This window comes from Pongo pygmaeus, chromosome 17 (assembly GCF_028885625.2).
Source record: "Pongo pygmaeus isolate AG05252 chromosome 17, NHGRI_mPonPyg2-v2.0_pri, whole genome shotgun sequence".
Lineage (NCBI taxonomy): Eukaryota > Metazoa > Chordata > Mammalia > Primates > Hominidae > Pongo > Pongo pygmaeus.
The window spans coordinates 26769938-26793444 of NC_072390.2; the positions used below are offsets into that span (position 1 = coordinate 26769938).

Here is a 23507-nt window from a genome sequence, read left to right on the forward strand (position 1 = left end):
TGGGAAGCACCCTGCCAGTGGAATTAGATAGATCAGAATGGATCTGTGAGATATTTAGGAGGTTGTCTGAGAATGCTTAGGTTCTCTGATCAAGCACCTGGGGAAATGGGGTGTGAAATACAGAGGCAGTGAGAAGTACCTCCCAGGGAAGAGGAAGCAACCCGCACCTCCTGTCCCCGAGGGGCCTCACAGACCATTCCTGCTCTTAAGACTTGTCTTTTGAAGGAGAGAAATGAATAATGTTTCTCTGAATTAGGCACAAATGGGGTGAGGATGGGTGTGAAAACGTAACAGGTATGAGGGTGAACAGCTTATTTTTCCTGTGGAGTGGGGAAGAATGCCATTGCTATAGCATAGGTAGCTTTAGTGTGGAGAAACCTTAGATTATTGGCCATGAGGAGTGTAAAAAGAAAGATGCATACCATGAATTTATAGCAGCAATAAGATACTCATTTGTGTAATTTTTTTTTCCTAGCTGCTCTCAACAGCTTGGTGTATTGAAGAAAGCAGCTGGATGGGTTTCTTTATTTGTTGTTGTTGTTGTTTTTAATGTTCAAAGTGGGTTTCTGGTAGGCAGCATATAGTTGAATCTTTCTTTTTATTCAATCTGATAGTCTCTGACTTTTAATTGGGGTGTTTAGCCCATTTACATTTTAATGTGATTATTGATATAGTTAAGTTTAAATCTACCATCTTGCTCTTTGTTTTCTGTTCGTCCCATCTGTTCTTTATTCCATTTTCCCTCTTTTTCTGCCTTCTTTTGGATTAACTGAGTCTCTTTTAGATTCCATTTTATCTTTTTTGTTGGCTTAGTAACCATAACTCTTTGCTGTGTTATTATAGTGGTTGCTCTAGGGTGTATGTGTACATCTTAAACCTATCACTGTCTACCTTCTAGTGATATTATACTTCATGCATAGTAGAAGAATCTTATAGCAGAATACTTCAATTTTTCCCCTCCCAGCTATTGTTGTTATGTCTTTTACTTCTGCATGTTATAACCTACATACATTATTTTTATGTAAAAATTATCTTTTAAAAATATTTAAATAAGAAAAAAGTAATATATACATATTTATTTATTCGTGGCTCAATAAACTTTTTTGTTATTTATTTTTATTTAAAAGAATGTGTTTCCCTATCACAAAAATTAGACAACCACAACCAGAACCACAACCACAACCAACAGTAGCAATGTCCGTGGAGTCACACTGATGGCGGACAGTTCACTGCGTATTCCCTATGTCCCAAAGGTCACAAAGGAGGAAAAAGAGAAAAAGAAAAAATACTCAAAACAAATCCAAAACCCATGATGACTCTGGGGAGAGACATCACATGACATTTTCTGTTTCTTCTGTCATTGTCAGCTGCAGATGTATTTCACCAGGATCAAGTACAATTAGGCTTGAGTAAACCCTTCATACCAATTCTAGCACCTTAATTGTACCCTCACTGTTAGCAGCAATCAGCACATTGAACTCTCCATCTGGTTGTGCCCTCCAGCACGCAGCACCAACAAATTCATTTGTATTATCTTCTTTTCGTTCTTTGTCCAGAACACTTTTGACTGTATCAAACTTAAAAGTTAGCGAAGTCTTAGAAAGTGCTTTTTTTTTTTTTTTTTTTGTGGGGTGGGGGGAGGGGGGAGGGATAGCATTGGGAGATATACCTAATGCTAGATGACGAGTTGGTGGGTGCAGCACACCAGCATGGCACATGTATACATATGTAACTTACCTGCACATTGCGCACATGTACCATAAAACCTAAAGTATAATAATAATAATAATAATAATAAAAGAAAAAAAAAAAAAAAAAGGAAGTGCTTTATAGTTCAGGTTGAGAGAGTTGTTCTCACTTCCACAAGCTATATACTCTCCATGGGAAGCAAGGCCTACAAAGTTTTTTTCATTGATATGACCCTTGAAGGAATGTAGGCAGTACAGTTTCCCTACACTCCACAGTGTTAGCTGGCTGTCTGTTGAGGCAGAGACAATTTCCTCACCACTCACAAAGTTTGCATAACAGACTGCTTTTTGGTGTCCTTTGAATACCACGATTGGCTGTTTAGTGTTACGAATATCATAGTAGTGGACACAGCGATCTGCACAGTGAAAAGCCAAATGGCATCTGGAAGAGGGGCTGAATTTAACACAGCACACATCAGCCTTTGCCTCAATGCTTGCCACTGACTTGTCTAGACCGGTAGATCACAGCTTCACTTTTACATCATCAGAACCCGAAGCCAGGAGTTTAGGATCCATCAAATTAAACACTTCAACACCTCTTCTCATGCTCCTGTTAGACCTTTGACCTCTGTCCTGTGAATCCATCCCATAGGATAACAATGCCTTCATAATCACTGCTAGCTAACAGGTTCTTATGGTAACTACTCCAACTGATACAGCTGATTTTGGAATTGAGGTCATTTCATTCGCACGGTAATGAATATCTACTGCATCCTGGATGACTGTGCCATATTCATAGACTTTAATCTTCCTTGTAACCTCAGCAATTGCAAAATAGTCACAATCCTGGTCAAATTGAATACCAGAGACTATCCTGGAATCATTATAGAGATCACTAGGGCATGATAATGTGGCTAAAGTTCATACTGATTTATATTGAGTAACCTTGGACAAGCATTTCTGAAATTCATCCAATTGGCTTGCAGTTCAACTATCATCTGAGATATGAGACATCCTTGTAGAAAAGTAACAGTGCTCCAGGTCTTCAAAATGAGCAGTGGGCCATTTCCATTTTGATGTTAATGTGCTGTTATATCAAGGCTGTTTCTTTGTCTAAGAACTGCCACTGAAACCTGGATGTTGGCTATATTCTGTGGAATCCATAATGCTACTGTGTGATGCAGGAGGAGCTTCAAGTTGAGGCACTGTGCTATCCTCACTGACAGGAGAGTATAAGCCACTCATTTCTTCCACTCTTTTAATATCCTCTTCCAAAACTTCGCTCCTTCTGGAACTGTCCCAGTTGCTCTCTCCTATTTCTTCTTGCAACCTTGAGGAATTGTATAAGATTCTGTAGTTGGGCTGCATGTGATTCTGCTTCCAGTTGTTTCTTCTTCTGCACTAGTAACTCCAACATGAGGTTGATATTGGCCAAATCAAGGTTATCTTGGTCAGTTCCCAAAAAATCTTGAAATATTTGTCACCTGTGGCCATTGGTGCTACTCACTGAGTGGTCCAATTTGAACCTCTTTTCCTCAAATCTTTGCTTCTGTTTGAGAATGAGCTCATTCACCAACAAATTAGGAAACAGATGGTTAGTATTGTCCACAACATAGCTATACTTGGTACATCTATTATTGTCCTCTGAACTCTGGTGAATATACTTATAGCAAAAGCTGTGGCCACATTTTGTCATGTATGCCTCTTCAATCATATCAAAGCAGATGGGGCATATGAAATCATTGCTGTTGTCCTTATATGAGTTGATGAGCCTGTTGGAGAGGGGAGGGGCAAGCAGAGGTTGCTTCCTGCTGCTGCCTAGGCTACAGCGGCTGCCTCCTATACCAGCACTGGGCCTGGGCATGCAGCTGAGCTGGGACAGGACTATAGACAGCACCCTGCCACTGCCTGACACAGTGGGCACCACAAACACAGGCCACACTGGGCCCCAAGGCTATCCAAGCTGGTGGCCTGGGCCGCCCCACTGGACAGCAGCACCACTGCCGAAGCTGCCACAGCGGGGGCAATGGGGAAGACGATAAGGACAAGGAGGCAAAAGTCACCAAAGAGGCTGAGGAGCAGGGGCTCGTCCCAGTGGAGTCTGACCCGGCATGGTGGCTACCAGACATTACGACTTCCTCCCATGTGGCCGGGCACTTGGATGAGAGGGACCATGACCTTGATCCTTTGCCACCTCCATTTTCCTCAGCCTTAGTGTATCCTGAGAATGCCTGCTGTGCTGGGAGGTGGGAAGAAAAAAGTATTTTATATTTCTCCATTTAATTACTCTTTCCAGTGCTCTTCACTCCTTTGCATAGATGCAGATTTCTATTTGAGATCATTCCCTTTATTTCTTGTAACATGGACCTTTTGGGGATGAATTCTTTCAACTTTTCTTTGTTGGAAATTTTCTTTATTTTACTTTTGCTTTGGAAAATATTGTTTCTGGGTATAGAATTGCTGGTTGATATTAAAAAATTCATTCAGAACTTTATTGTTCTACTATCTTCTGACTTTCAATGTGTTTGAAAAGAAGTCTGCTGTCATTCTTACCTTTCTCTGCACACAGTGAGTCCTCTCTGGCTGCTTATAAGACTTTCTCCTTGTCATTGGTTATAAGCAATTTGATTATGATGTACCTTAGTGTAGTTTTCTTCATGTTTCTTGTTCTTGAGGGTTTTTTTGAGCTTATTGGATATGTGGGTTTATAATTTCCACCCAGTTTTGAAAATTTGGGCCATTATTTCACCAATTATTTTTTTCTGCCCCTTATCCCCAACTTCAGCGAGACTCCAATGGTTCATTCATGCTCTCTTCATTGTTTTTTTTTTTTTTGCCAATATTGTCTTTCTGTGTTTTTAGATTGTTTTTACTGCTATCTTCAAGTTTGCTCTTTTTTTCTTCTTTGGCGCCTAATCTGCTGTTTACCACATTTAGTATATATATTTTTTTGTCTCAGGCTTTGTAGTTTTCATCTCTTGAAGTTCAATTTGGGTTGTTAAAAATATTTTCCATGTCTTTGCCATGCATGCTAAATCTTTCCTCTTTTTGGTAATCTGGGGTACAGTTATAAAATAACTGCTTTAATGTGCTTGTCTACTAATTCATTTGTATTATTTCTGAGTCAGTTTCATTGGTTGATTTTCTCATCATATGTCATGTTTTCCTGATTCTTTGTGTGCCTAGTAAGTTTGGATTGGATGCCAGACATTGTGAATTTTACTTTCTTGGGTGCTGGATATTTCTGTATTCCTATAAATGTTCTTGAGTTTTGTTCTGAGGTGCAATTAAGTTACTTGGAAACAGTTGGATGCCTCAGTTATTGCTTTGTTAGGCAGGCCCACAGCTGTGCTTAGTCCAGAGATAATTTTGCCCCACTACAGGTCAAAAACATGGGTGCTCTATTAAATAGAAACAGGAACTATTCTGGCCTGTGTGAACTCTGAGTATTGTTCCTTCTAATCTTTTTGGGTGTTTTGTTTTTCTTTGTAATGTCCTTACAAGCTTGTTGTGATCTGTACTTAGCTAAAGACTTGAGGGGGACACTCTGAGATCTTCAGAACTCTTTCTTTACATAGCTCCATGTCTCATACTCTGCCCTGCAGATCTTTGCCACTTTGGCCTTTTTGACTTTCAGCCTTATCTCCTCAAATAAAGAGAAACCATGTGACTCCACCTGGATCCCCCACTCCCTGCACCCATGTTCTAGTTCTAGAAGTTCCACCTGCATCCCCCATCCCTGCACCCATGTTCTAGTTCTAGAAGTTCTCTCAGGCCATAAGCTGGGGCAATCCTAGGGGTCGCCTAATTTGTTTCCTGTTTCTTGGAGATTGTTATCCTCCATTGCCTGATGTCCAATATCTTGCATACCATTTTTTTAAAAAATATGTATTTCCCAGTTATTTCTTACACTTAGGAGGGTTAATTGGTTTTTGTTACCCTAGTTTGTCTGAGATTAAAAGTCCTGGAAGAGTTTCTCTAAAATTAACCATTTGTAGAGTGGATATGATGGAAGTATGAAGTGTCAAGGGCATTCAGAGGTGTTAGCAAAACTGGTTGAAGTGATACATCATGGGGCTTGGGTTGTTCTGTGGAAAAGGTAAGAAAGGGTGCAGCAGTTCAAAGGATTGAACTGGAGGTTTTCATAAATACAAAGAACAAGAATAAAAGAATAAGGTGAAGAGAAAGCTAACAGTTGAAGAGGCTGGAGTCAGAATTTGGCATGTTTATTCAAGATTTCAGAGGTCAGGCAGTTCAAGGTGACAGGCTGCAGGGTGTGGCCATCAGCTCAAGTGGAGTATAAGGGTGGTTGTTGAAATTGATTAAATCTTTGAGACATGAAAGAATGACTTACCTCTATTTGAGAAAGTTTCAGAGGGGGCATTTCCATGGAGTTTGGGGAAAGAGAGCCTTGTTAATCGAGCCTGTGTTGATCAAGTTTATTTACAATGGAATGAAGTTTCCTTAGGGCATACTACAAGCGACTTGGAGCACTGTCCACAGTAGAAGGTGGTAGGATGAAAATGCATAGCAGGACAGAGAGGATGGTATATGGTAGGAGCCTTGACTGGCAAGCCAGATGTTCCAGGGATGAGATTTGCTAAGCTCCAGCCAACCAGCCTGCAGATGCTGAGGTGCTGGCTGATGTGGGAGGTCTGCAGCTGGCCAGCAGGTGGTGGCCAACCTCCCAGATGGCTCCAATGATCCCCATGCCCTGGTATTTGTGCAGTCCCCTCCCATAGTGAATAGGACTGACTTTTGAAACTATAGGATATTGTGGCAATGACAGTATATGATTTCCAAGGCTAGATCGTACAAGAAATTGTGGCTTCTGCCTTGTTTCTTTCTGAATCCCTGGAAGAAGACAGTATCGTGCTGTGGGGACAGTTAAGCAGCTGTGGAAAGGCCCATATGGGGGCAAACTGGGGCCTCCCATCAACAGCAAGTTGCACTTTGCCAGGCCTGTGACTGAGCTACCTTAGAAGTTTATTTCCAGCTCCAGTCAAGCTCTCAGATGACTGCGGCCCTGACCCATTTTGATGGCCACCTCATAAGCGATCTTTGAGCCAGAATCATCCAACTGAATCATTTCTGAACTTCTGACCCACAGAAATGGTATGAGATAATAAATGTTCATTGTTAAGTTTCCAACTTTGGGGACAATTTGTTATTCAGCAGAAGGTAACTAATGCACATGTTAGTCCTGGCACTAGGATACCTTAACAAAACCTAAAAATGCAGGCATGAGTTTTGACCCAGTGAGCAGAGGCTGGGAGGGCCCTTAGGAGAGAGGTAGAGGAGCTCACACCATTGTTATTCACCTGCGGGGCCCACAGCTGCTCCACTTTCTGAGTGTAAAAAACAATATGGCTGCTGTTTCCCTTCTGCCTCTACATCTTACACCAAATGACCTCTGCAGCACACCCCATCTGGAAATATACAGAGAATGAAATTCTGGAAACGCACTTCAGTCTTGCTGTGCTGACCTGTTACAAAAGCATCATGAGGTGCTGCTGTGAAGCTGACTTTGAGGAGGACCGTGCCAGGGAGTCGGGGGCAGGACCATCAGCTTCCAGAGCAGTCACAGGCTTTGAAGTGTCTGGGGGGTTCCGGATGCCACAACAGAGGGGAACCCAGAGCACTGTGAGAAGACAGAGAAGGACTCTCAGCCAAGAGGGTGGCTTCTCTTGCTTGCGAGGGGCAGAGACTTTCTCTGTATACTGGAAATAACAGGTCTCAACCATGCTGTGAGGCCTCGTGGGAAATCTGAAAAAGCCACAAAATGCCTGTGCCTTTTTTTTCTATCACTGTTTCCGCTAAAAGGTGAAATAAGTGAAAGAAAGATAAAAATCCAAGAGATTGAAAACAACTGGCTCCCATGTGAGACCGGGGTATGACAACGCAGGGAATGACTGGGAAGTGGCTGTGTCATTAGACTCACACATCTGAGGTCACTTCCTCGCCATGCTCAGATGAGCTGTCTTTTCACCCATGCTGACGGACTGGAGCCCAGAGCCACGCCGCCATGATCACAGAGGGCCAAGGGCTTCACCACACTCCCCTGGTCAGGGCCCAACTCACCCACAAAGGGTGCAGCAGTCCATATGTCTTCATCCCTATTTCTATATCCTGGAGAAATCATTTGGAAGAGGGACAGACAAAAATAGTAGCCTGCTAGTCTTTTAGGAGCTTAGCAAAGAGAACTGGGTGGAATGGCGAGGGGCCATCCTCCAGGAGGAGTCTGAGTGTGAGGCATTGAGTATAGGCTCGAAGCTCTGCTGCAGCCAGCTCTTCCTGGGGGAGGACAGGGTCCCACCCACCCAGTTTAAGGAGGGGTCTAGATATATAGATTGCTCAGGGTACAGCGAAGCAGTAAAGTTCTAACACACAGATGTCCAGGTCAGTCCTCTTGGAGGGCAACCTCTGCCCTTGAAGTCTTTGGTCACCAAGATCCCCAGAGCAGGCAGGAACAGTGCCCTCAAGCCTCTCCACTTCCCACAGGGGGTGGCGGGCCAGTCTCTGTCTCGGCACTAGCAGACTCTGCTCCTCTGCCATGGTGAGGGTGCTGCCCTTCCACCTCCCACGGGCTCTGGAGGCTTCTGGCACTTGCTAGCCAGTGTGACTTTGGACGGGTTATTTAATCTTTTCTAGCTTGAGTTTCTTCATCTGTCAGGTGGGTTTTGCAGTTGTACCTGGCTCATGTTTTGGGAGCACGTGCTACCACACAGGAAGATGCTCTGCATGGTATCTGGTTCACAAGAGGTGTTCGACAGAGCTTCATCTCTGTCAGCTCTTGGCAATCATTAACACAGCCTAAAACCCAAGCTAAATGCAAGCTGCAAGGCCACCGTGCACCTGCCTTCTGTGTCAGCGGCCAGAGCCCAGGGTAGTGCGGAGCAGGCGCTCTGGTGGGAACTTGTTCAGCTTGGTGTCCTTCAATGCACTCTGATTCTCTAACCCTTTAATAACTGTTCTCTCAGCAAGTCTTAGGTTGGCCTGAGGTATAGAGAAGAGAGATATTATCCCCTGCAGACTGAGGGGAAACAGAGAAAGGAAGACGATGCTCCAGTTAGCAAGTCCCCGCCATGGCCCCTGGCCCGGCTGCCCCACAAGGTCAGCGCTCACGCCCCATGGTGCAGGCTCATGGCTGAGCCTCCTCGGCACCAGGGCAGGCCACCGTGATGGACTCAGTGCTCTCACTGACGAACACCCTCTCTCAAAAAACTCCACTCTACTCGCTCCGGCAAACAGGCCCTGGCCGCACTCTCTTCCCCTGTGCGCTGGCGTGTCGGGTGCGGCTTCCACCGCCTGTGCGCTGGGACACCAGGAACATGCCACGGCTGCTCACGGGTCATCATTTATTGAGATGAGAATTCACACAAAGTAACATCATACAGAAAATCGTTTCCAGGCCTTAAGAAAAATGATTGTCACTCACTGTGCTTCACAAAAATTTCTTTTAATGAATAAATAATTTGATGAAATCAAAAATATTTACAATATAAACACATGGAAAAGCTCTGGGTCCGTGAATCTGATCGTCGAGTTTTGCATTTTGTGAACTGAGTCCTCCCCCAAGCTTTTCCCTTGGAAACAATACAAATCTGATAGAAACGACGACTCATACAACATATCTTTGTTCATTACACATTTATCTGTTAGTTCTGGAAAGCTACATAAGCATATATTATGCAACATGTTAAAGTACAAATATTACCTAAAATAATATATTATCATAATGCCAGATAGCATTCTCCACAGAACAAAAACATACACTCAGCTGTAACAATAACGAGGGTCACGGGCCACAAAATAATACCCCAAAGGTACAAATTCCTTCATAAGAATATAGTTGTGCTCTTCAGTTTACCAGATGTCTACACTGCTCTAGGAAGCCGGTGGCAAGGAGTACGGGATTTGGCGACTGTGGCTGTGTGTGTGTTTCTGTCAGGCAGCAGCATTACTGGGATTGGGCAGTGCAAGCAATTTTTGAAACACTTTCTTGGGCTCTTAAAAAGAGCCAATTATGCAAAGCAAAATAAGCATACTGAGAAGTCTTCATCTCTTTTGCACAAATACCATGGAACGTCTTGGCTTTGTGGTATGAAAGGGACTGTTTGCAGAGCTGTTTATGCCATCAGCCGGAATTCAAGTATTCCAGGGCCACCTCGTAGCAGAACTTGTACTGATCCTGGAAAACAGGAGGGGAAAGTGTCAGCTCAAGAACATCTCAACGCTGTTCCCAGTAAAGCAATTACCATAGAGTAGGGTCTTAATGGGAAGACATCAATCTGGGAAGGATTTGAATTAGAAATGAATCAGAAAGTCACGGTTCTGAACTCCAGACACATTCACTGTTTGGAGATGCTCCCCACAATGCTGGGTGAAAGGTATTTTGCTACCTGTGCTGGCTAGAATTCCCAGAAGGTTCTGGACACTTGGAACTCTAAATATGTTTGTCCACACGTGTATTTTCCAGGATATCAACATGCTGAGCTTTGTGCAGGAGGGTCAGGGGTAGAAGAAAAAGTAACGAGTGCTTCAGGAAATGCCTTCGTGACATCTCTCACAAGGCCCTTGGTACCTAGACGAGGCCTCATGCATGATCCAGCTTTACCTTTGACTTTCAGTCTGTAGGAATTCCTCAATCTCATGAGAATTTCATAAGCACCTCCTGAATACCAAGCCCCTTGACCTGGTCCCTGATTTTGAGAAGTCCGTGATCCAGTAAGGGGGATGAGACAGGTAACCCAATGACAACACATGAGGTGGAATGGTCCCTATGCTCAGGGGATGGCAAGTCTTCTTAGGGAAGATGGCAGTGGGAAGTAGATGGACAGCGCCTTCCCCAGAGGATGGAACTGATGCGTGGAGTGGAGGCAGCCTTGGTTTGCCCTGGACGGTCCTGGCTTCTGCCTGTTGTCCTGGCATAATCCTCTTTCACTCTCAAAGTGCCCTAGTTTGGATAAAGTATATGGCCATCCTCACCGGTTAATTAAAACAGGCATTCCAGGCAGAGGCAACAGGATGAGGAAAGGTACAGAAGGGGAAATGTTCGAGATCCTCTGGGACCCACAGACCAGTTCTTCATCAGGCAGGGAATTAATTTCTTCCTCCTATCTTTCTTTCCTTTTTTTCTTCTTTTTAAGAAACAGGGCCCTTTGTCACCCAAGCTGGAGTGTGGTGGCGCAATCATGGCTCAACGCAGCCTCGAACTCCTGGGCTCAGGCAATCCTCCCACCTCAGCCTCCTGGTTAGCTGGGATTACAGGCACGAGACACCACACCCAGCATTGGATTCATTTTTCTTGAGCTCAGCTTTCCTGGATCATGTACCTTGGCCCAAGCAAGCCCTGCACAAGGTCCTGGCTGAGGTGTGGTCTCGGGTGAGCGGGGAGAGCATTCTGCACCTGTGTGCATGGAGTGTGCTGATAGAACCAAGCCTGGGAGTGGTCTCTGAACCCAGAAGAGGGACACAGGGCTTGAGGAAGCCTCTGCCTGCCACCTGGCAGGAGCCCGGCCCTGGACAGGGCCTTAGCAACTGGAAGGCTTTCTTCTACTTCTGGAGGAGACAAGCTTTCACATGTGCGAGCGAGGTTCAGCACCACTGTCTCTACCCATCACAGCCACAACCAAGGAAAGGTATCTATTATTTTTCATTTTGCCAAATTAATTGAAAATGTCCAGTATTTCTTAAGTGCCTCCTACTTTGTCACTGAAATTTCCTTTTCTTCACCTACACTCTGTTCTGTAAATACCCTAGTGGTCCAACCTATTTGAGGACAAGGGCCACAGTTTATCCCTCTTTGTATAATGTAACAGTCTCTAGCCCAGAACTGACACAGTTGAGAGTCAAAGTCAGCTACATGTACACATGATGACAAGCCATGGGTCCAGCAGCATGTGATCCAACTCAATACACATGTACTACTAGAGACTGGGGATTTTATGACACGCTCAGTCCTCGGGAAGGTCATGATCCAGAGGCGAAGACAGAGAACAAGAAGATCATTTCAATCACTGACGGTGCCATGAGATTAATGTCAGTGGAATAACATTCACGAGGAGGCTCACATAACAAGAAAATCACAGGTGTTAGCAAGGACGTGGAGAAAGCGAACCCTCAAACACGGCTGGAGGGAATGTCAAATGGTGCAGCCACTTTGGAAAACCGTCTGGCAGCTCCTCAAAAGGTTAAACACAGAATTCCCACATGACCTAGCAATTCTACTACTGGGTGTACACCTAAGGAAACTGAAAACGTACGTATACACAAAAACTTTGTAAACAAATGTTCACAGAGCATTATTCTTAACAGCCAAAAAGGGTAAACAACTCAAATGTACATCAATAAAATGTAGTATAGCCATAAAGTGGAATATTACTTGGCTATGAAAAGGAATGAAGTACTAATACATGCTACAACGTGGATGAACTGAAGCATGGATGAATCTGCTGAGTGAAAGAAATCAGATTCAAAAGGGCACACACTCCTTTTCTATGAAACGCCCAGCATATGCAAATCTATAAAGACCGGAAGCTGAAGGGTGGTTGCCAGAGCCTGGAGGTGGGTAATGGGGAGTGGCTGCTAGTAGGTCTAGGATTTCTTTGAGGGGGCTAAGTGGGTGATGGAAATGTTAAACATTTGGATTGTGGTGATGGTTGCATAACTCTGTGAATACACTGAAAACCAGTGAATGACACACTTTAAAAGGGGATTTTTTTAAATTTGGGGTACATGTGCTTGTTTGTTACATGAGTATTACACATGTAATGGTGGGGATTGGGCTCCTAGGGTATTCATCCCCCAAATGAATGTTCATAGTGCATTACATGGCTGGTAGGAATGCAAAACACTGGAAACTGATTACAATTGAATGTTATATCCAACAGGTAATTTTTCAACCCTCCCTCTCCTCCCTTCCTCCCTGCTTTTTTGGAGTTCCCAGTGTCTATTATTTCCATCTAAAAGGGGAAATGTTACGGTATGCAAATTATATTCCAATAAAGCTTTATTAAAAAAATCGCTAGTAGAAAAATGCTTATTCCATGATGTGAATCCTACCTTTATGTCTATCAAGGGCTCACGTGGAACTGGAACTGGGTGGACTCTGACATAGGAAACATGAATCCAGTTGTTCTTTGCTTTCTACAGTCATGGGTCTGAGTGCCCCACACTGACCAGGAGCCTCAGGTCCTATTAACCATCCCCGAGATCCTGGCCATCCATTCCCCTCTGGTCATAAAACAAGGGGTTGGATCATATTTAAGTTTCCCTTCCAGCTTTCTCAATTTAGAACTTTTGGACTTGGTTTGCCTTTAAAGTAAGTCTGATGACATTTGAGAAGGTGTTCCTTAAATTATCTCCTAGTGCAAATAACAAATATTTTACTAGCCTGTCATTTCCCTTAAACAGACCACTTTTTCCGTACACAATGCCAATAAAGGTAGAAGTATTTTTTTAACTTTTTAACCGGAAAAAATTATTTCTTGCCCTAGGCAAAATTAGATTTCTGATTCATATTCTAGTATTTATTATTTGAGGATTTGATACTTTTATTTTCAGAATATTTAAAAGAGATAATTTGAATTTCAAAATTCCAAAAGGCCACGTTGTCAGATCACCAGGCTGACATATTGGCTATGAAGAGCTCCCATCATTTCTGTGCTTTTGTGAATCACAGGAACAATTTTTTTTGTAATGGGAATCTACATGGTCCAATCCCTTACTGCATAAAAATGATTTTATACAAGCCTAATTATGCAATTAATTTCAGTGGCTACTCAGAGCCATCCTTTTAACATATTTCCTTTTAACATGTTAAAATGCACCTAATGGAGAGATGTGGCTGCTGCCCTCAGGTCACAACACAGGCTGGAAACTCAGGAGGGATTTTGGGCTTCGCTGCTAAGGAGCTGCTGCTTGGAAGTCACCGAAGCTGCCCTGTCTCAGGCATGACTATAATTTTCAAAATGAATTCTCCATCTCCCCACCTTATCCTTCCTGAGCAAGCAGCCAGTCCCCATAGATTCTGTGATGACTGGTTTCTGAATCAGAAAAATAAGGGGAAGGAGAAGGAAGACCACAAATTGTTGTGTCCCCTCCCCCAAGCACCTGGGTAAATGCCTGAAATCTTCCTACATTGGAAACTGATTACATTTGATCACCAGGTACAGGTCTGTCTTCTGCAGTTTCCTCTCTCAGCTCACTCGCTTTTGAACAGTATAATTAAGCCACATGAGCCATCCCTATGCTCCAGGGGAAAAAGGAACGTTTATGCCTTGGTCCTGAGTGCTCCAATTTGGGTGACATTAGCTGGCTTCAGGCATGAGGAGGTGCCCTGAGTAGGGGCTCAGGAGGGAGCCTGGCCCGGTCCTCCTCACATCCTTGGGTCAGACCATAACCAGGGCAACCTGCTGCTATTCCTCGCCAAGGCCCCTGACGCTGGCCCCGCTCCCGATCAGACTTCCTGTACCTATGAGCAGGAGAAAGCAAAATCTGCAAGGGAACTGGAAATTGACGTTGGCTGTTAAAAGCCACTGCTCACTTGGTGATGGTGTCACGAGGCCAGCACACCAGCGGGTGGCGCTGGGGGCCTCTGTCAGGGGCCCGAGCCCTGTCGTCTGCGCAGGCTGCCTGCGTCTAAGGAACTCAGGCTGGTGGCCAGTGTGGGCACTTCAAACACCACATCAATGGCCTCCAAAGATTCAAAGAGAATAGCCTCCACCTCTGACCTGGTTGCTTTTGAAACTAAGGCAAGCTCTATGATTTTGGCTAGACCCTGAACTGACAGATCCTTCGGGCTGGAAGAATTCTTCTGAGTGATACCTGCCAGGAGGGCAGGGTGGGCCCTATTACCGTGGTGGGATCCCTCAGTTCAGTGTTCCCAGCCAGTTTGTGGCCAGCCACTCTGTGCCAAGGAGACCAATAAATTCACATCCCTGCTCAGTGAGACAGCAGCATGTCCCTGGAATGATGAGTGGCTCATTCCCTTAATCTCTATCTTTAAAACATATAGGTAGAACTTTCTTCACCAAAGTCCCCTGCAAAATCCATGCCCAGTTCCTTATTGAGGCCCTGCTGAGCACAGCCACAACCTCCCCTAGGTTGGAGAGGGCAGCAAAGGGTAGCTCAGGTTGCACTCGGGTCTGGCTGCAGAGAAGAATGGTTCAGTCACTCAGCAAATGCTTACTGGGCAACTCCTGGGAGCCAGGTGCTCGGCTGGTGCTGAGTGTAGGGGGCAGGCTGGGCAAGTGGAATCTGGGGGTGGGGAGAGGGGATGGGGTATTAGCAAAAATTATTACAAACCTTCCTCAACAGTGCAGGAAGACTGACCATGGGTGGATTCAAGGTGCCTGGAGTGTGGATTGGGGACCCTAGCTCACCTCTGATTCCCACCCAACTCCTGCACTCACCTCCCCAACACGTGCACACACACGTGTACAGCCTGTTAAATAGGCTGCAAATTTCACAGCGAGAGCTATTGAGGGACAGCCTATACACACCAGTTGGTGGCACAAGGGGGAGAGCTGTAGGCCCCACACCACGTTGCATTTTGTATGTGAGTCCATTGTTGGCTTACTAAAGGGGAGGTGAGGCTGAGTCTGGAGGGTCAGCTCTAAGTTACAGAGGGGGCAACTTGAACCTGTGCAGCACATCCGCAGATGGGAATGGGGCCTGGCTCTGGAGTAAGTGGGACGGAGCGGGAGGGGGTGGTGAGCTGTGAACACCGCCGCATGGCACTGCAGGGAAGGGAGAGGCCCGCTGACCCTCCTACACCAACTTTCTCAGCCCTGTGGCACGTCCATCCTACCTGGCGGGGGCTCCATCCCAGAGCCTCTGGCTGAAGTGGGCTGGGGCAGGCCTGTGCACTGGTATTTCTGAAAGCTCCTCCAGGAGTTGGGGGTGGGCGGATTGTCAAGTGCAGCTTGGGCTGAGAGTGTGTCTAGAGCAGACATGGTTCTTAAGCTAGGCTGCACATGAGACTCACTGGGGACTTTTAACACTTGGCTGCTGCAGCCAGGCCCCTGACCAATCGAATCAGTCTCCAGGTGGGCCCAGGGATCAGAATTGTTCTAAAGCTCCCAGATGACTTCAGTGGGCAACCAGGCTTGAGAACCACTGAGGAAACGTTCTTTTCTGAATCTTACAAGGCACGTGATGGTGGACGGGGCTGTTCCCGTTACACCTGGTCTGAGATGAAACTCACACACACAGTGATTGAGCTCTGCCCTGTTCCCAGGTCCCCTACACTAACCTGTGCCCTTTTTCTCCCGGTGCAAGAGCATGTACTGCTTTACCACCGTTATCCTGGATTTCTCCCAGCAACTCAGTAACAAATCAACCCAGCGAAGGGTTATGACCGTCACCTTCCTACAGGGTCCACCCTTTCAGACTCCCAGGTGGGTTGGGACTGCTTATCCAGCTACATTCTATTTGGAATTTTCGTCTAATGGCTTTTAGTTGTCGATTTTTTTCCCTTACCTTTTCCACACATCATGAACCCTGAGAGCCCTGCTGGTGTCCAGCCTCTAGGCTGGGAGAAAGCTCGGGGGGCTCCTTGTAGGGTGGTTGAACATCAGCAGGCTTGGAGCTGGGAGGAGGGACCCGGATCTGGATTTGGCTTGCATGAATGACGAAACGCTAGACTTCTCTGTAAAGGTGGTGCAGCGGCAGCACCTCCTCTGGCTTTGGTGAAGGTGACTGAGTATAACAAGATAACTCTTGGGACGTGTTCCGTAAACAGAAAAGCCCCGTAGCCTTCTATGAACAGTATTCTTTTTTGTTGTTTTTGATGTTACTTCGTAAAAAACAACAGCTTTGTTGAGATATAATTCACATACCATAAAATTGGCCTCTTTAAAGGATACAGTTGTTAAATAAAATTCATGAGAGGTCACTGTTTGGATGAGGCCCTGACAGACTAGACCAAACCAGAATGGAGTCCCTCGTGCTAGGTGCTATGTCGCCATCCAACTGAACTTTGAAATAGGGCAGCTTTCCAAACATCAGGAGAAGTGCAGCAACCAGTCAGAAGTGACCCGGTTTTCCTGAGCTGCCATGATAAAGAAGTCCCCTCTGTTTTAACCGTATGATGGAAGGAAGTTTGAAACAACCAATCTGCGTTGTGTTCCCTGTCTCTGCCTTCTCAACCTTTTTTCTGCCTACAAAGCAGCCTCCTCTGCTCAGCTCCTTGGAGCACTCGTTCTATTTTACAGAATGACATGTTGCCTGATTCTAGGGTCACTAACACAAGCCAATTAGATCTTCAAATTAAATGTGTTGTAATTTTGTACTTTAACACAGTTCACTGGTTTTCAGTATATTTACAGACTTATATACAATCTAAGTTTAAAACATTCCCATCACCTCGGAAAGAAATCCTGTGCCTATCAGCAGTCACCCCCATCTCCCTCTCCCCCAGCTCTCAGCAGCCACTACTTTACTTTCTGTCTCATGGACGTCTGTTTTGAACATTTCACAGACAAGGAATCATAGAATATGTGGCCTTTTGTGACTGAATTAATAGTTTGTTTTGTGTTGTTTTTTGTTTTTTTTTTGAGAAGGAGTCTTGCTCTGTCACCCAGGCTAGAGTGCAGTGGTGCGATCTCAGCTCACTGCAACCTCTGCCTCCTGAGTTGAAGTGATTCTCCTGCCTCAGCCTCCCAAGTAGCTGGGATTACAGGTGGCTGCCACCACGCCCAGCTAATTTTTATATTTTTAGTAAAGACGGGGTTTCACCATGTTGGTTGGCCAGTCTGGTCTCAAACTCCTGACCTCAGGTGATCTGCCCACCTCGGCCTCCCTAAGTGCTGGGATTACAGGCGTGAGCCACCACGTTCGGCCTGGCTTAATATTCTTATTCCCACTTTACAGATGAGAAAACTGAGGTTCAGGTAGGACTTTTGCATCTCCAGTGAGTTCTAAGCTCCATGTGGGAGAGACCGTATCTTCTACTTCTCTTGCATCATGCCCAGTGATGCTGCACATAGAACAGAGGCTGAGAAATACATGCAGAATGGCATGGAACTAAGATAAGATGCCAGGTCAGGCACTGTGACTCATGCCTGTAATCCCAGCATTTTGAGAGGCTGAGGCAGGAGGACTGCTTGAGGCCAGGAGTTTGAGACCAGCCTGGGCAAAACTGCAAGACTCCCATCTCTAAAAACATAAAAATAAAAAACCAGCCAGGCATGGTTGCATGCCCCTTTAGTTCCAGCTACCTGAGAGGCTGAGGTGGGAGGATGGCTTGAGCCCAGGGGTTTGAGGCTGCAGTGAGCTATGATCACGCCACTGCACTCCATATTAAAGTGTGTAATTACCTGCAGAGGCAGCTTTGTCAGCCCTGCCCAAGGCATTTGGGTAAATGATGGGGCCAGTTGTTCACTTCCTGGGCAGTGCACTGGGCTGTGGAGGGGAGTCTTCCAAAGTTCCCACCCCCTCGCAGGGGACACTATGTTTCTCTAGGCAAGATCTGCCCTTGAAGACCATTTCTATGTTAAAACAGAGCCCTGGGAACTTCAAAAGCCATTAAGGAAGTCAAAAGTGAGAGGTGAGCTGCCGGCGTGAAGCAGCCGCTTTCCTGCAGCCTGAGTCTCTTCAAAGGAGCTCAGGTGCCAGCACTCCTTCTGAATCGAACTAGGCGAGTCGTGGGGAATCTCAGGCTGTGCTGTCCTTGTCCATCCTCTGGGGACCCAATTCTTTGATGGGGACTTGAGGCTGGTTGAAGAGATGGATAACTTAGAAGCAGGCTGAAAAAGGGGTCAGGAAAAATGCAGCTGCCCCTGCTGGATACAAAAAAATCTAGTCTTGCATTAGAAACTATTTTGCCTCCTGGCAATCCACTGGCTTTTCTCCAGAGCTCCCAAAGCTAAAAATTTGCAGAAATACATCTTGAGGGCTTTCTGGATCTCCCTAGAGAGTGTCATGCTTCAACACGAACCGACGAATCTTCCCACTCAGAAGCAATTTAGAAAAATCAGAGCTGCAAAGGGAGATGGTGAGAGACACAGCATCCCTCTGTGCACTCACCCGCCCTGGTAGGGAGGGTACAGCGGTAGCATTTGCCTGTTCTGAACGGAAGGGACCATGAGGGATGCAGCCGCACATGTGATGCGTAAGACCTGGTGGGGCCGGGGGCGAGGGCCCCTCTATTGCACCCCAACCTGCCTCTCCAGACACTCGGAAGTGCCCTCAGGGCTGTCTGGCACATGCTCGTCATCCTCTGAAGAGGCAGCTAGGTAGACTCAGTACACTGCCCTTTTCAGCGGCTGGCACAACATTCTGTGCTTAGGACACAGTCAGGCCTCAGATGGCCTGTGATGCCCAATAAAACTGTACCAGACTTTATCACCCTGACCTGAGCTAATTAATTCTCTCAGCCAACATACACAGGTATCAACACCAAACTAAACAGAAGTCGTATTTACAGGCAAAACCAAATGACAACATGTCCTACTCAGTTCTGGAAGCTTCAAACCCACTGAAAAGAGGACAGTGACCTTTTTCTCTGTCATCAGGTATTATCTAATACCCTGCTAACAGCCACCGTGACAGATATGTCACATAGTTTTCTCTGGACATTGCAAAACTTTCCTACATTTCTCAGACCCTGACCTTATCCTCCAACTGCTGCTGACTTTGGAGGTCTAGGCACCTAGAAATCCTATCTTCTCCCTCAGGATCACACACAATACACAAAGTCCTAAGTTACTATAGAATCGTGGGCTGGGACCGCAAGCTCCCTTCTGGTTCAGCCACCTAAGCCTCCATTTATTTCATGAAGAATCACCCCTGTCCTTCAGCGTGCACCACTGATTTGGAAAAAGCCCTATCACTCCTGCCCATAAAACCTGGTGAGTGATGAAAGCTGCAGCCGGAGCCATTAGAGGAAAGGCCTGGAAGGGTCTGTTTCTAATGATCTGCTTAATTCAGGCTGCAGTGAGAGGGAAGTGACATTTTTTTGATCAAGGTCAGCTGTGCCCAAGTACCAACCAGAGTCTCGAGGCTGCATACCTGTCCCTGAATTAGTGAGGTTAACTACCTCACGAAGCCACAGGCAGAATATTTCATTTGTGCATTTGTTTCTATCCTCTGCCGGCCCAAACTCAGGCCTCTGCCGACAGCATGGCCACGCTTTGCTCAACTGCCTCCATCCTGGAAGACTGGGAATTCCCTGGCGGTAGAACTCTACCATTCAGGCGGGGTTGCAGGGAGGGAGACGGTCCTAGTGAAGCCCCACACCAGCCTTTCAACAACCCACAGGAGATCCGTTACTATGTCCAGGGCACTTAGAGCCCTTTTGCCAGGCCACTGATGGCATCATGCCTGGCAGACTTCCATACTCTCTACAACCACCTCTCCCCTTTGCAATTTCCAAAACACTTTCACATCTCTCTGCACACTGGGTACCTCAGTGAGCTCGTGGTATCCCTAGTTTATAAAACTAAAACCTAAGGGAGTTAAGCGATGTGCTTAAGGACACTTAAACGACAAAACTAATGTGTTTGGGGGTCACCTAACTAGAATTAGTAGTAGAGTTGAGATTAGAATTTGGGTTTCCATGGGCTCCCCATAGGGTGGGGAGGAGGGGAGCAGGAGTCTGGGGAGCATAGTTCTTTCTGCCCCTTCTAGAAGCCAACATGCTAACAGCTGATGGGCGACAGTGTGCCTAACCAAGTGGGTGTGACCAATTTTCTGACCAGCAACCATGCTTCTTGGAAATGGAGCAGCTTATCAGGCACGAGACATGTATCTGGGCAAAGTGGATGCTCTGGAGAGTGGTTCGTGATGACTGGGACATGTTTGGGAGCTCGTTGTCATTGGTGACTACTATTAGCCAGCCTGGAGCACTGCTATTATGACTTCTTAAACTGCATGAGGACCATGGCTACTTCCTCAAATTCAGCTTGACTCTCAACTCCCTCTTAAGTCCCTTTATTTTAATTTTTAACATTAACCCGTGTTGTGATGCTGTGGACCTGGGAACACTGGCTTTGGCGCTTGTCGCATTGGCCATCTCTTCCTCCCTCTCCTACCCCCAAGCCATTTTCCAACCTTGGATTAGTCCTGCTGTTTCCTTCAGATCCTTCCTCCACTCAGAGAGAAGTGCAAAAACCTAATCTAAAAGCTTCCTCCTTTAAACTATTCTAGAGTCACGGTGGTTGGCATTTCAACAACTCCACATAGAAAGAGATTTCATAAAATACTCTTAAGAAAATAATTGCACATTGTCCTTTGTTTCTCATCTCCTTTAATCCTTTCCTCAGATATGGCCACCGTAATTAAATGCAATATTCTGGATGTCAAACTAAAATTCACAGCTTTGATAAATATTAGGCGATTAAGCTATTTATAAAATATATAATTTGAAAATCTGGCATTTCACGTACTATGATTATTTCTTCTCTGTGAAGACTAAGTGCTTAGCCACGTGGAAGGCACTGCCAGGAAGGGAAGTTAATAAGGATGTTCACTTGTGAGTTTCAGCTATTTCCGCATTTTGAATGAGCTGGAGACAAAGTCTCCTTGTGAAGAACAAAGAGAGGAAGAGGGAGAACAAGAAAGAGGAAAAAAGCCCTACATGCAAAGTGATTACATTGTGATTTTGAAAATGAGTCTCTTCCCTTACGCATCAGTTTCCCTGCAAATCTGGGAGCTGGCATGGATTCTAATGCTAATGGGGTGTCTCATGGAACAGCTCAGAGGGGGTGTCCTACCAGGAGGTCGACCATGTTGGGCTTGTTGTTCCTCAGCGTCTTCACAGCATGGAAGACATCCACGGTTCTCTGGTGCCGGAGCATCTCACATACGATGCTGATGGCGCAGAACGTCCCACTGCGGCCTCCCCCGTTCCTGTCGTGAAAGAGATCAGATGACTGCACTCGGTTTGTCTTTACACTGCACCTTGCAAACACCTGTGGAAACAGGCTGTCTAAACCCTGGTGAACAGTAACAACAAAGGGCTCTGAGGCCGGGGGACCTCTTACCTGGGCAGATTCTTTTAATTAAAGCAAACAGAGCAAGCCATCCACAGTGTTTGGCCACAGGTCACCTGACTGGAGAGCCTTTCCCAGCTCACCTCAGCCCTGGTCACATTCTCTGACACAGCACTTCATCGATAAGGGCCCATGGTAGAAAATTTTCAATGAACCTTATTTAGGGTCTGCCAGGAAAAGTGGTGTGACAAGTATGGGTTATGTTCAAAGACGTATCTGGCCTTTAAAAACATCCATTAGCAGCTGGGTGCAGTGGCTCATGCCTGTACTCCCAGCACTTTGGGAGGCCAAGGTGGGCAGATCACGAGGTCAGGAGATGGAGACCTTCCTGGCTAACATGGTGAAACCCCATCTCTACTAAAAAAATACAAAAAAAATTAGCCGGGCGTGGTGGCGGGCACCTGTAGTCCCAGCTACTCCGGAGGCTGAGGCAGGAGAATGGCATGAACCCGGGAGGTGGAGATTGCAGTGAGCCAAGATTGTGCTACTGCACTCCAGCCTGGGCGACAGAGCGAGACTCCCTCTCAAACAACAACAACAACAACAAATCCATTGGCATTTCGTTATTTATCTATAAAACATAGAGGCTCTTTTTAAAGAAAACTTTTTAATCTGAACCCATTTTAGATGTGCAGAAATGTTGTAAAAATAGCATAGAGAATGCATATCCAACTTCCCTGATATGAACACCTTACTTGCCCACAGCACATTATGCAAGCCAAGAACGCGATGCTAGGACAATACTATTAACTAAACCACATCACATCTCACTAGTTCCTCCATGAATGTCCTTTTTCTGGTCCAGGATCCAATCGTGCATATAGTTGTCCTGTCTCCTTAGTTTCCTTCAGTCAGTAACACTTCCTCAGTCTTTTCTTGTGTTTCCTGACCTTGACGCTTTTGAAGAGCACTGATCAGTGATTTGTAGAATATAAAGAATGTAGAACACAGAAGTAGAAAGTAGCTGTCGTCCCCAGCCGCAATCTGAGAAGTCATCACAAACTATAACATGTAGACCATCCCTTCATTTGGGTTTGTCTGATGTCTTCTCATGACTGGAAACAAGGCCGTGCATTTTGGTAAGAAAACCAGAGAGGGTATGTTCCCTCCTCCCAGAGGTTCAGGATGTCCATCTGTCTTATTACTGGTGATGTTAACTTGCTCACTTGTTAAGATGGTCTCTGCCAGATTTTCTCACCATAAAGTTATCATCTTTCTCTTTGCAGTCAATAAATATCTGGGGGGAAGATATTTTGGGACTATGCAAATATTTTTTTTCTCTCCCACTCATGTGAGCATCCGTTGGTGGATCTTGTCTGCAACAATTAATTATCACTGTGGTGTTTGCCTAATGGTGATTTCCTGTTTCCCTCTCTTTCAACATTCTACACTAAGAAAGAACTGTCTCTTCTTCCCTATTATTTATTTGTTTATTTTATGATTTGTTTATTTCAGTGTGAGCTTATATATAATAATTTTATTCTATCAGCTAAAATCCAAGGGTACTAATATTGATTTTGTTCACATTGTTCCAGCTTTGGCCAGTGGGAACTCTGTCAGGTTGGCTCTTTTGTTCTTTTCTGACAAGCCCCCAGCCTTTTTTATTTCTTTACTTTCTGCAACCACATAATGGTCCAGGCTCATCCCGCACTATCCCTGCATCAACTCTGCAGTCACTCTCTCCTCAAGGAGATAAGGGACCTTTTTTTTGTTGTTGTTGTTGAGACGGAGTCTCGCTCTGTCACCCAGGCTGGAGTGCAGTGGCGTGATCTTGGCTCACTGCAAGCTCCGCCTCCTGGGTTCGTGCCATTCTCCTGCCTCA

The 23507-nt window shown here is 45.6% G+C and overlaps 1 protein-coding gene and 1 pseudogene across 20 annotated transcripts in view; both read right to left on the minus strand.

The window, feature by feature from the left end:
- Nucleotides 1-1317: 1317 nt before the first annotated feature.
- Nucleotides 1318-3817, minus strand: LOC129019067 (E3 ubiquitin-protein ligase COP1-like; annotated as a pseudogene).
- A 5314-nt stretch (nucleotides 3818-9131) lies between these two features.
- Nucleotides 9132-23507, minus strand: part of PTPRM (protein tyrosine phosphatase receptor type M) — an 840386-nt gene continuing 826010 nt past the window's right edge. For all 20 annotated transcript variants that reach the window (XM_054460379.2, XM_054460383.2, XM_063653925.1 and 17 more), the window contains 2 exons: nucleotides 21407-21542; nucleotides 9132-9879 (listed from right to left, as the gene is read on the minus strand). In XM_054460379.2, the coding sequence (XP_054316354.1) occupies nucleotides 9826-9879; nucleotides 21407-21542 (190 nt within the window). In that variant the 3' untranslated portion in view covers nucleotides 9132-9825. The remainder of the gene's footprint in view (nucleotides 9880-21406; nucleotides 21543-23507) is intronic.